General features: G+C 36.2%; 1 protein-coding gene across 3 annotated transcripts in view; it reads right to left on the bottom strand.

The window, feature by feature from the left end:
* The window catches only part of edil3a (EGF-like repeats and discoidin I-like domains 3a), a 190,128-nt gene that overhangs the window by 9,188 nt on the left and 167,529 nt on the right, over window positions 1-13,411 (bottom strand). For all 3 annotated transcript variants that reach the window (XM_017452570.3, XM_017452571.3, XM_047149971.2), the window contains one exon: window positions 6,643-6,798. In XM_017452570.3, coding sequence (XP_017308059.1) covers window positions 6,643-6,798 — 156 coding nt within the window. The remainder of the gene's footprint in view (window positions 1-6,642; window positions 6,799-13,411) is intronic.

Below are 13,411 nucleotides of genomic sequence, written 5' to 3'. Positions count from 1 at the left end.
TAATGTTTTATAGAAGCATGATTTTTTTCCCCCCATGCCAGCTGGCTCAGGTGGTTCTTGCTGCCCTCTTGGCCTGTTCCATATGCTGTACTGTGAAAGGCTGTTTCTGGAGTGCATCAGCGCACTCAATCTTGTATTAATAGATCACAAAGAAACTCCACATACTAACTTAACACTATGGCACAGTACTGACAAATGCATGACAAATAATATAACACTAATGTAGCATGGAAATATTTGTTTTCTTCTTTTTATCACCTACTCCAATTGGTTATCACATTCTTTTGAGAGTCAGTAATTTACTATCGATTATTCACAATGCTTGAATTCAAGTGAAAACGGAACGATAAAATGAGTATCATTTAGTTTGTCTCATTTGTTTGCATTTCATCTATGTTGCATCTACATAATCCAACAATTCGATCAATAAAAGTATTGAACATATGAGGATAAAGGCATATTATTGCTAGATAAATAATAATAAAAAAAGAGATTTTTGTGCTTTATTGATAATTAGATTTTTCTGAGCAGCCTTGCTAAACATTTTTCATTTATGCATTTTCAAACCAGGATTACTCAGGATTCATTTAAACCAAAAACCTTCATAGCAAAGACACCACTACAATGAAACAAATTAAATAAAACGGAAGAAGTGGTCAGTCAGATTTAAGAGAACATATCACATACAGATTATATATCAAAATTGTATTGCTTATGCTTAAATTATTTTAAACAAGTTTTGAATTACTAGATTGCATTATGTAGAGTGAGTGTGATCAATTCATGTAATATTAAAGTAAACCATTTATATTATAAAATCTGATGATGATGTTAGCACTGACGGGAATAACTACAGTATAGTACTGAATTAATATGATTAAAGTATGTGTGGTAGAATAGCGCAGTTGTAATGTGGCTATCTTATAATGCCAGCAACCTGAGTTTGATTCTCAGTTTATGTGGGAGCACAGAGTTTTTTATTTTATTAAAGGTTTTGAAAATACATGATCAAATCATGTTGAATGTTATTACAAATTGTGTTAATGTAAATTAATTTGTATGTACGCATTTGAATTAAGTAAATTCAATGAGCTCTTTTCCACTGTTTGCTTGAAAGTGTAAGTTCTCTTGATTCCATGTAATATATAATGTTGAGTCTAAAAGACTGAGACCACTATTTAAAATGCTTCTATTTTGCATTCTTTTCTAATTTAATACAATATTTTTCATTGTAAATTATATTATCAGCAACAACATGAATGAAAATGAGAATTTCAGAAATATTTACTTGAATGACTGAATTTTTTAGTATTTGGTACACCCCTCTTTTGCTTTAATTACAGCATGCACTTGAGCTGGCTCAGAGAACATAAGTTTGTGTAAAACCTGAAAGTCCATGTTACATCATATCCATCAATCTGTCTAAACATGTCCTTCAGTGGAAGGGATGAAAGTCAAGGAAAATCTGGCCTTTTGTGGAAATTGACTTAAATTTAAATAGTGATTATGCACCAAGCAGAATCGTGAATATCAAACATTTCTTTTCTTTGTTTTACATTTTTTTTGCAGATTCAAAAACTTGGTTTATTTCAAGTTCTGAATGAAAAAAAATGTAAATAAAATCCTGGATTTTCAGCGTGGTCTCAGAATTTTGGGCCCCACTGTCCATATCTTTGTAAGTTACACCAGTCATGAGTTATAAAACTAAAGAGTAAGTAAGTAAGTAAGTAAGTAAGTAAAAGAAATTGATGCATACAACTGCCTTCATTGGGCTATTAAGTGTGATTAGTTATTAACACACTCACATTCAGTGGTGGCTAAATCAAGAGTGAGAATATCAGGAGTGGCAGCTGCTATTATTTTTATGGCCAGATAATGTCAGTAAAAACCTGTAATGAGGCTGGTATGCAATGAATTTCACTTTAGCTGGATTGTGCAAGACCATGACCCCAACAGCTATCAGTTAAAAAAAAAGAGCTTATAAATGTTAAAATATTCCACTCTAAGTTTTACAAGTAAACACTGACTGGACCATTGGAAAACTGTACCAACAAGTGACAAAAGCATCAGTGAAACTACTGTCTGAAAATAATGGTCTAATCAAAGTAGTCATAAAGCAGCCATAAAATGAATCAAGATTAGTTACTGCATCTGATGAGAAAGCCTTGTACATTGCTGCTCATAGCAGTCTGATCACATGTTCATCAGACCCAAGAACATTATTAAACTCAGCTTTCTAAGAAAACCAATGATTGGGAAGTGATGTTCAACCCAATAACAGCTAAATTTGTCCGAACGAGTGGTTCAAAGGGGAGGGTTATAGGGCTCATTGGGACAGAGAGCTAATTGATCGGCATCTAATCTCAGCATGTGATCCTATTTACCTTTCTTTGATGTACTTCCTTCCTCTCACTTAGAGGGAATATGTCTTTATGGAGGTTAATTAATTGTCATGAGGTCATTGTCACTGACCTCATAATGCTTTAAACACTAATCATTTATTGCTGCGCTTGACTGCACCCATTATTGTGTACAATATCAGATAAAAGCTCTTGGGGCTTAGCAGAACACTTGGGAGGATTCTGAGAGAAGGACACAGCAGTTGATTTGATGCTGAGCCAAAGGAAAAAGAAAAGATCTTTTCAACTTCCTGTTGACTCTCACAACCTGCAGACAGCCTTGAAGGTAATCACTTACCCAAGTGGAGAGAAATGTTAAAAAAGATAGCTCAATGATTCTTCTGTTTATTCTGTTCAATTTTCTTATGTGATGCTACAATGTTAACATGCAAGGATTTCTCATTCATTTGTTCAATGTTGTGGTCAGAATAGATGAGGGTTGAACCGGGGAACAAGCAGCTGTGAGGAGGCAATTCTACTCACTGCACCAGCCAATTTTCTTTAAATCCTCTCTGCAGAAATGTGGACTAAGGGTAATTTCCATGAACTGGTACCAGATTCAGGTAACTCAAGAGATATTCAATCAGGGTCATGTCCAGGCTCTGGCTGGGACACTCAAGGACATTCACAATCCCAAAGTTACTCCTGTTTTGTTTTGGCTGTGTGTTTCAGTGAATCTTGGAATTCTTTTCCCCAATCTGAGGACACGAAGACTCTTGAGCAGGTTTTCCCTTTAAGAATACCTCTGTAAATTCTCTGATCTGTTCATCATTCCTCAATTGTGACAAACCCCCAGTCCCTACTGCATCTCATCTTTTCTCATAGCATGATGTTGCTCCCACCATGCTTCATTGTAGGGATGAAACTGGTCATGTGATGAGAATTGCCTACTTTCCCAACAGATGTAATACATGACACTCAGACCAAAGAATTCAATATTAATTTCATCAAATAATCTTGTCCTCCAACTCAGGAGTCATGTGCCTTTTACTGAGGAATGAATGTTACCCAAAAATCCTGATTGCTGTAATGCTGCTGATGTTCCCATCTGGCAGTTCCTTCACCCCCATTTGTTTAGTTTGACTAAGTTGTGAGAGTCAGTGTAAATTTCTTCCATTTAAGGATAATAGTCTGAATACTTGTGTAGATGTGATATTTAAAAAATGCAATACATTTTACTAAAAATTGAGAAAAGCTATCGCATATCAAAATGTGATCTCAATGCACTCTATATCTCTAACTATTGATGCACATACACACTCTCCACTTTACACTGCTTTCCTTAGATAAGCTCTAGACAGTCATCTTTGAACCTGGCTGAGCAGCCATATGCGCCAGATGGCCACAGCCAACAAGTGGAACTGAGACAAACACCTATATCTGTAGACCCCTTTTTCAACTGAAAAAATCCTAAAAAACCCAAAACACTATTTTACTTATAACATTTCAGCAATTTGGTGCACAGTTCACTTTGTATTAATTTTACAAACACATTTAGACATGAAACAAATGAATAGCTGAGAGTGAAAATATGAAACAAATTATACGCATAACTGAATAATTAAAACATAAAAAGATAATTAATTAAAATGTTAAATATGATATGACTATATTTATGAAATATGAATATAGGTAATTATTTTGTTCAACAATTATTTGACTGTTTCTGTATTTAACTGTTCACTATTCAGGCCTGGTTCATGTCATGAAATAATTTTTCATTAAAACAGTTTTTCAACATCATCCATCAAAACTAGTCTGTTTTATTTGAATTTAATTCAAATTGATTGTTTTTACCTGGAGGAATTCTGAAATCAGAAATAACTGTTCTGAATATGTTCTGAATATGTTCTGTTCAATAGATGAAAACAGTAACAAGTTAATATTAAGTCCCTAATCATGAATTTCATAAGAAACAGCTTTGTTGCGCTGACTTAAAAGAGAAACGCATCTCCAACCAACCATCTTCTTAATTTATTTTAATGACTGCCTAGCGATAAACACGTTTTATTGTCTATGTTCATTTATCCGTTCAAAAACCTATGGAATACATTAAGCAAATGAAATTTGTGTTATACAGCTGGACTCCTGGTGTTCATTCACTGAGGAGGAGGTGGGTGCATGCTTTGGTTTTGGAGAGTTTTAGAGAGAGAATTTTTTGGACTGTTTTTCCCATGTGAGATGCATGTTGTGTTCAAGGTGCTCTAAATGCATCAGCAATCCTGTTCAAATGGAGGCATAATGAGGCTTAAATCACACTTTAATGCTACAAACTGCTTGAGCCAGTATCACTGACCCATGGTGAGTAGCCTTCCATTGATTAGTCTTCAGTGCAGTCTACTTGATGCAATTATGTGTCAGATTCTGCTCGGGTTTTGATGGATGATTTCATTGAATAATTTCATAACATGCACCAAGGCCTTAGCATGAAATAAACACTGAATAGTAATAGTGTAATAAACAATTAGACAGAAATACATGTTGAAATGTGCAATCAAATATGACCTATTATTTAATTTTTTTCTTTCGTCTGCTCCCGTTTTCAGGGTCACCACAGCAGATCACCTGTTTGCATGTTGATTGTGACACAAGTTTTACGCCGGATGCCCTTCCTGACACAACTCTCCCCATTTTCCGGGCTTGGGACTGGCACTGAGAGTGCATTGACTTGTGCAGCCCTTCAGTGGCTGGGGTTGGTTCCCTGACCGAATCGAACCCCGGCTGTGGCTATGACAGTGCCGCATGCTAGACTTCCAATATTGTGTTTTAAAGGATAACCTTTGCTATACTAATTTATCTAAAAGGCAGCACACTTTTTTTCAAAGCATAAATCATTTTTATACCACTGCAGGATTTCTCTACAATTAAAATTTGAGTGAACTTAAGTTGCAAGTGTGAAGCAATGGGGTGCCAGTCTGGAACCTGGCAATTTGATCATCTTCTCACTGTCTTCAATATTTTACATCTTAAAAAAAAAAAGATTTCCACTGTTCTACTGTTTTGGGCTAAGGTACAGACATACACAGTACAGATTCATTGACCTCATGCTAGACAGTGGCCCAAATCCAAAGAAATGAATTTCTTGTCTTCTTGCCTGACAAATGGCCTTTGAAATATGTCATTTATTGGAACTGTAAAGTTGGCGAATATATAGTGCAAGGAGCTATGATGATATAAATAACTATATATCACTTCTGCTGTCATGGCCTGGTTTTCCTACAGATTTGTAGGCAGCTTACTTTAATAAGTATCAGCCCATCTGAATATAATCCATATTGGTAATTGTCCACCGACTCTAGGAGAGCTATATATTACACAAGACGTAAGTTTTCTTGGAAGAAGTGCTTCATAAATGCTTCTCATATGGACAATTTCATTATTCAAGCTTCCAGATCTAATCTCCAACCAAGCAATATGGCCATAGTGAGTTTGTTTAATTTGATTATATTTAAACCTTTTAAACCTTCTCTCTCCCACTCAGCAAAAAAAAAAAAAAAAAAAAAAAAAAAAACAATGAATGTGCTAGACTTCATGGTATTGTAATACAAACTCATTTTCTTCAAATTATTAAATCCTAATGACAGCCATTTTTAGTGTAAGATTTGTAGTAAATAATGGCACGCTGTTCCTGTGTTCATTCTCAGCATTGGCAATGCACTGGGATAGGTGAAAAGTTTGAACAAAAGAAATCCATAGTCCATGGTTGGGGGTTCGATTCCTGCCTCCGCCCTGTGTGCACAGAGTTTGCATGTTTTCCTTGTGCTTCGGGGGTACCTCAGAGGCTGATTGGCATTTCCAGATTGTCTACTGTGTGTGAATGTGTGTGCAATTCAGAGGATCTACGGTGTCCCCCACCTTGTGCCCCAAGCCTATCCCTGGGATAGGCTCGAGGCTCCCCGCAACCCTGTGTAGGATAAGCAATACAGAAAATGGATGGGTGGAAGTCTGTAATATATTAGAGTCATAAACAACACCTGGGTGCAAGAAATAGAGAAGAGGAGCAAGAAGGAAGAAGAGAGCTGCTGGTCTGTAAATGTGCTTTGAAACTTGACCCAAGAATGGATATGATAAGGTATAGGAGATGGGAAATGCTACAGGCTTTTATTTAATTAGTGTTTGGTCAGTTTGTGCCATATCCGTGATCCCACATTTAGGCAAAAAAGCAAAACAAAAAACATCCCAAGTATCTTTTAGCCTTGATGTAAAAGGTCAATCTTCACTTGTATGCATGACACAGTTTTACCTTATCTTTCTTCTGTTTTTCATCCTGATATATGTGCCATCTTTCTCCGTCGTTGCTGAAAGCAAGTTTATATGAGCCCACAAACTGCACATGGCCAAAATCTTTCGCCCCCTGGGTAATGATACCTGTGATTTTGGTTGGAACAAGCATGTCCACCTGAAAGACAAAGAGACAGAAAGAGATGGAGAGAGGGAAGGAAAAAGACAATGAGAACAAATGTCAGAATCCCACGGTCATTAACAAGCGTGAGTGATGGGAGCTTTTTACCTCAGTCTTAAAGGTTCATGAGAGTTTTGAAATGCATTTGGAAATTTTTATACAGAAGGGAATCAGCAAAACATTGCTTCAGTTATTTGCAGTATATTGAACCATATTGCTTAGGCACTTCAGAATGGAAAGAGCAACTCAGCAGCCTCTCAGCCAAAGGTCTAGCATTTGAGTTAAAGGAGAACTCAACCCTAAAGTACATTCAATATCTTTGTATTGAAATTTTTGTCATGTTCTTATAGCATTTCTATTGCAAACTTGTTGGTTGGTGCTCTATTTTCATTATTACAAAGTTAGAGGTTGTGTCCTTTGCTGATATTACAGCAGGACTAACACTAGAGCTGTTGCAGTGGTGTTTAACCCTCTATGGGAGTTATGAAATAGCAGTTTCAAAAATTCTACAAATAGTTATTTTACTTGTATTTGAACCTAAATGCAATAATCACTTTTGAGCTTTGACCTTTATTTTGCCTTGATGTCATTTATAAATATAAATGACTTTTAACCATTAGGAATTAACTTTTTTCAATTTGTAACATCAGTCAAAACTCCTTTTATTAAATGTAATAAGAGAAAAAGAAATTACACAAATCTCACACATAAGGGAAAACAATCAAATTTCACGGGTTTAATACCAAAGGAGCAAGAGCTTCTTTTCTCACTCAAAATTTCCAGCAAAGTTAAATTTCATAATAGATAGAAAAACAGACAGCAATGTTTTAGAATATAGCTGTAGATGCAGCTATAGACAGTTGTTCTGAGGTACAAGACTGGGCTCAGGTAGTTATTTACACAAGTATACTATAAATACTGAATGAAATTCTTTTGTTACAGACCTCCAGTAACAAAGTAGTAAAATACCTCATATAACAAAGAATATATGGTATACAGTGTATTCCACTGTGTATATTCCACTGGGTAGTCCAATAGAAGATACACTGTAATATGAATATATGCATAGTAAGTGCAAGTGTTGAGCAACATTTGAGTGAGCAAGTGTTGAGTAAAGTGTCTGGATATTACAGTCCAAGAAATAAAGTGTGATGCCGTTAATGTTCAGCTATGACTCTGTGGTGTTGTTCAAGACTCTTATTGCCCTGTAGGTTAAAAAAAAACTGTCTATGAGCTTAATAAAACAACATTAGCTTCTACCAGAAGGGAGCTGCATAAGCAGGCTGTGGTTCATGAGGCTGCAGTCTTTTATGATCCTTCAGGCCTTCCTGAGGAAGGCCTGACATACACACCGTCTGGTGTGTATGTCCTGGAGGGAAGGAAGATCACTTCCAGTGATACACTAGGCAGATCGTACTTCACAGGGCAGGGTTTTTATGGTTGAGAGCAGTGCAGTTCCCAAACCAGAAGGTAATGCTACCAGTCATGCTACCATTTAAGCTACCTGCGTCAGTCGCAAATTTTGGCCTCATTTGGCAATCACCTGTAGTGACACCCACAAAGCTCCATAAAAGGCAAAGCTCACAGCTGGAATGATGAGTGAATGGCAAAAATAGACTTTCTCAGAAGCAGAAGTGAAAGTTCTTTTGACTCATGCCTGTGCCAATAAAAATATCTATTATTTCACAGTGTAACATTACCTTAACCTGAATTACAGAAAAGTTGAATTAGATGTGAATTAAGTGAGATGAAAAGAAAATGGTTTGTCATGAAAATGGAGGGAAATATATATACATCTACTGTACCATGAACAAGGACATCACACAGGGAAACTGCTATGTTTATTAATTTATTTATTCAAACCAAAGTGTCTCGGTGACTCTGATCCAGATAGACATTCCAGATCGTCCACTTATCGGTCACTTAGTGTTGGCTCTAATAAAGTGTTGCATAACCTTTAAAAAGATGCACTGCCAAGCAGAACTGACTTGTACACCACCTGAGCCTGTGCCCGTCCTCCTTTTACACAGCGGCACTCTTAAATGCTGCTTACTGAAAATGGATACAACAATGTATTCTTCTATTTACAGCAGTAGCCCATGACCACAGATTTTTGTGGGGCAGGATGACAGTGACAATAATGACATAGCCTCAAACAAAAGTAATAATGAAATAGCCTCAAAATTAAGTCGACATGTTTTAATTGCAGTATGTTTTTTTTTTCCTCATTGCTTCATTTTGAGAAGTTTTAGACATAACTTCAACTATGTTTCAACTATGTTACAGCATTTTTAATTTGCCAGGTTTCCAGTTCAATCTAATTCCAGTATATCTCAAAAATCACACAGAAGTATGCTTCCCCACATTTGCACATCATCTAGAATTGGCTTATGTCTGTCCACTAGCAACATTTTTTTAAATCATTGGTCACGTTAAAGAGGTAGTTCAATACTGAATGAACGCTTTATGAAGATTAACATTTGTTGAACTGCTGATTCACTATATGGCCATCATGCCTATATTTGCCCATTCAAAATCCATGGGCATTACTACACAGTTAGTTCCCCTTTTGCTGTTATAATAACCTCCACTCTTCTGGGAAGGCTTTCCACTGGCTCTTGGAACATGGCTGTAGGGATTTGCCCATTCAGCCATGGAAGCATTAGTGAGGTCAGGCACTGATGTCAAGTGAGAAGGCCTGGGGTGCAAATCAATTCACTCCAAAGGTGTTCAGTGGGGCTAAGGTCAGAGCTCTGTGCAGGCTACTTGAGTTTTTCCACATCAGCCTTTACAAATGTCTTTATAGACCTCAATTTGTGCATAGAAGCACTGTCATGATGAAACAGGTTTGGGCCTTTTAGTTCGAGAGAAAGGAAATCTAGATTCTAGAACATTCTAGAGAACTTTGTTCCTGCAACTTTGTGGCAACAGTTTTTCGAAGAACCACATACGGGTGTAACGGTTAGGTGTCCGAATATTTTTGGCTGTATAGTGTATGAGAGCCCCACCTGCCACTATGAATGTGCCACGACTGGATATTTGTGTAAGTATATGTGTATCGAAACCCTGATCCTGCTTTATTTCTGCTCTGTCAAATCTTCAGCAAGACACTAGGGAGAAAAATATCGCAGCAAAAACTCAGCTCACATTACATGATGTGAAAATGCCACAACTGAAGTGGAGAAACTGTATTTTAATCAATGCAGTTACTAAAACTTAACAAAGCACCACAAATTTGCAACAGCCCTAAAAAATATGTCAATAAGGATTATGCATTACAACATAACCCTCTGGACTTTTGCCGCTACTCTGTGTCTGCCTATATATCTGTGGGTGTGTGTGTGAGACACTTCTAAACTAATTGCACCAGCTGCAGCAGTAAACAAAGAGGGTCGCGAGTGAATGGAAATGTCAGGCCAGTGTGTGAGCGCTTGATTACACACAGAAGGTTGCACACAAAGCCAATCTTGTCCTGACCAAAGATTCATGCTAGCCACCAAAACAACAGCAGGCCTTAAAGAAAGAGTCATAAATGGTTGCTGTCAAAAAACAAAACAAAACAAAAAAACTTAAACCCCATTCGTAATTCTGTCCTGTAACTCATGCACCCCATGCTTTGATGAGCGCAACTGATTCAGGGTGAAAATGAGCTTGAGATTTGCCCTCAGTGTTGTAACCTCCCTCCTGAGGGTCTAATCTCTCTGTACGAGTATACTTTGAAGTCTGTGAAGCTCGGCTTGGTTTGCTTGTGGCTGCCTAATAAAAAAAAATCAATTGAGACGCAATAAATAAATAAATAAATGAATGGAAAAAACTCCTCAGGGCCCAGCCAGCTGTGACAGACTACACCACCCACGCTGCTCAGCTTTCTCTCTGCCTCCTTCCTCTGCTCTTTGTATGTCGCTGGGTTTCCTGACAGCAAATATATCTACTGTCACTTGAAAATGTATTAGGAATAATTAAATAATAAAAAAAATAACAATGAAAAAATAAAGATACATTAATTTAAAGAGATTACAGTCATCTTCCCCACAAGAGTTTAAAGTTGGATTTAGAAAGGGAATAAAAGACGCATGTAGCACGATGGTCTGAAAGAACTCCACACTGCTACGCTTGCTTCCCTGAAGCTTGCATAATTTAACTGTCCACATGGAAGGCTCATTTGCAATAATTTGCATTTTCTGACCCAATTTCTTGCCTCCAGTTGAATGAGGGGCCAAGGTTCATACAGAGTCAATGATATGCACACTTTATAAAGAAGTCAAGCCGTTTTTCGGACACTCAGATAGATATCACTATAAATGAGCCCTACTGTATTTCTGTCATGTATTACAGTTTTTCTCAGTCACTTTGGTACATTTCTTGAATCATCCTTAACATTTGCAAACGAGTAAATGCATTTCTCGAACAACTGATACAAACAGCACCACACAATGGATTACCTGCAAAACTCTGGAACTTGCTCAAAATCCTTAGTTTATCTCCCAAAATTAAATATTTATGTCAATGAACATATCAGTGGCATCAGAATGACAAGTCCTTGTGTCATTGTTCACAAACAAAATATTAAAAATGCTTAGCCATGTTGTCAATATAACCGTCTACTCTGTCACTATTTCCTGATGTAAACTATGGCTACGGTTTTGATGACAATGATTGAAAATGCACAAGGCTGCACTTTTTCTGTATGGCATATATCAGTTTCTACAAAGTTACACATTACTGTATGTGGGCTAGTGATTGCAAGAGATTGGACAGGATTCACATTTATGCTTTTACTGTTGGTCTGTCAACAAAATATACTCTTCCACCACGCAGCCTTACTCCTCTTCTTCTTTCTGGCTGTTGACCCTGTTCGTTTCCTTGTTGTTTTTCCAGTGTCAGAAATACTATCACTTTGTTGTGCTCTGCCTATATATGCTTGCCAATTGAAGGTTCATGAGATGCACCTCTGAGCTGTTTTAGAGAACTGGTGATCATCAGTTTATCTAACACTTCACACATTCTCCTTCATTACTGAAAGTCAAGATTCACCTGAGAGCAATGAATCAATTCAGGACACATTCACAACAAAAGTCTAATAGAAATGTATAGAAAATATGCTTGATAGATTATGACAACTGGTTTAACCATTTTGCATTTAATGACTTGTGCACTGAACGAATGCCTAGATGTTTTGGGGGGTAAAAGTATTCAACAGAGAACCAGTATAATATATTTTGATCAGCATGACATAAGCACTTGATCATCTAGGAAACAGCTGACAGTTGTACATAATCAATTGCATGAATGTACCAAAGCACTGGCAATTTGTTCAAAAGAAAAACTGCTTTTATAATGTGCACAAGTGACTAGATGATGTGGAGATTGAAGGAGGAGTTTTGAGAATTCCATTTGTGATCTGAGAAATGTACCAAAGTGACTGAGAAAAACTATAAGTATAGAAATGAGATTCAACTTTGTAAACTTAATTTAGTGCCTGTTAGGTCCATCGCGTGACACTAAAACAAGACATTCTGCAAAAGTAATTTGCTCTCGGAGAATAACACATGGTTCCTGTAAACTTTTGAGCCAGGCATTTTAGATCCAGGTAGACATACGTCACAGAAGTTAGGCTTGGCACAGCATACATAATAACAAATCAAGGCCTAGATAATATAAGCAAATACAGTGTACTGGACAGTGGATATAAAAAGTCTACACACCCCTGTTAAAACTTCAGGTTTTTGTGATGAAACCAAGATAATTAAAACCCTTTTACTATTTGTTAGAATTCAAGAAGAAGGCACATTTGTTGACTGGTCAATTGCAATCTGTTCAAAAATAAATTCACATGAATTTAGGGCTTGACAGTTACTGAATGTCAGTGAACACACAGACTCACACTCGTTATACGTTTGGAAGTTGAAAAGATGCTTCTAAAATCACAGAAGAGTTCAATAATATATTCTTTATAATTTTATTGCTTTCTACCTAGGATTAAAAATAAATAAATAAATAAATAAATATATATATATATATATATATATATATATATATATATATATATATATATATATATATATATATATATATATATATATATATACACACACACATACATATATATATATATATATATATATATATATATACACATACATATATATATATATATACACATACATATATATATATATATATATATATATATATATATATATATATGTTTTATTGTTTTCTTTTAAAATGAAACACATTTTCTATCAAATGATGGTGTCATTTAGTACTTTGACATTGTCTTTGATTTATTTGTCTGTTTAGATTTACTCCATTACCTCTGCTTTGGATTTCCTCAACAAACAAGTGCTAGCACGGCAATATGACTTTACTTACTATAATGGAAGGAACTGAAGGTCAGTGGAACGACATAAGAATGGAAGCAAGTTTGCAAGTAAATTACATAGAGTCAGAGGCCTCTCCACAAACTCAAAAGTTAATTTAGCGGCTAATGAAATGAGCAGTCTAGCTGAAGTAAACTTATTAAACTTAGTAAAGTGAAGGAATAATTGGGCAAACCATGTGAAACCAAATTACATTTGAAATGCGATTATAAGTAAAAACACACTAT

This window comes from Ictalurus punctatus, chromosome 22 (genome assembly GCF_001660625.3).
Source record: "Ictalurus punctatus breed USDA103 chromosome 22, Coco_2.0, whole genome shotgun sequence".
Taxonomy (NCBI): Eukaryota; Metazoa; Chordata; class Actinopteri; order Siluriformes; family Ictaluridae; genus Ictalurus; species Ictalurus punctatus.
This window is presented reverse-complemented; position numbering and strand designations above follow the sequence as displayed.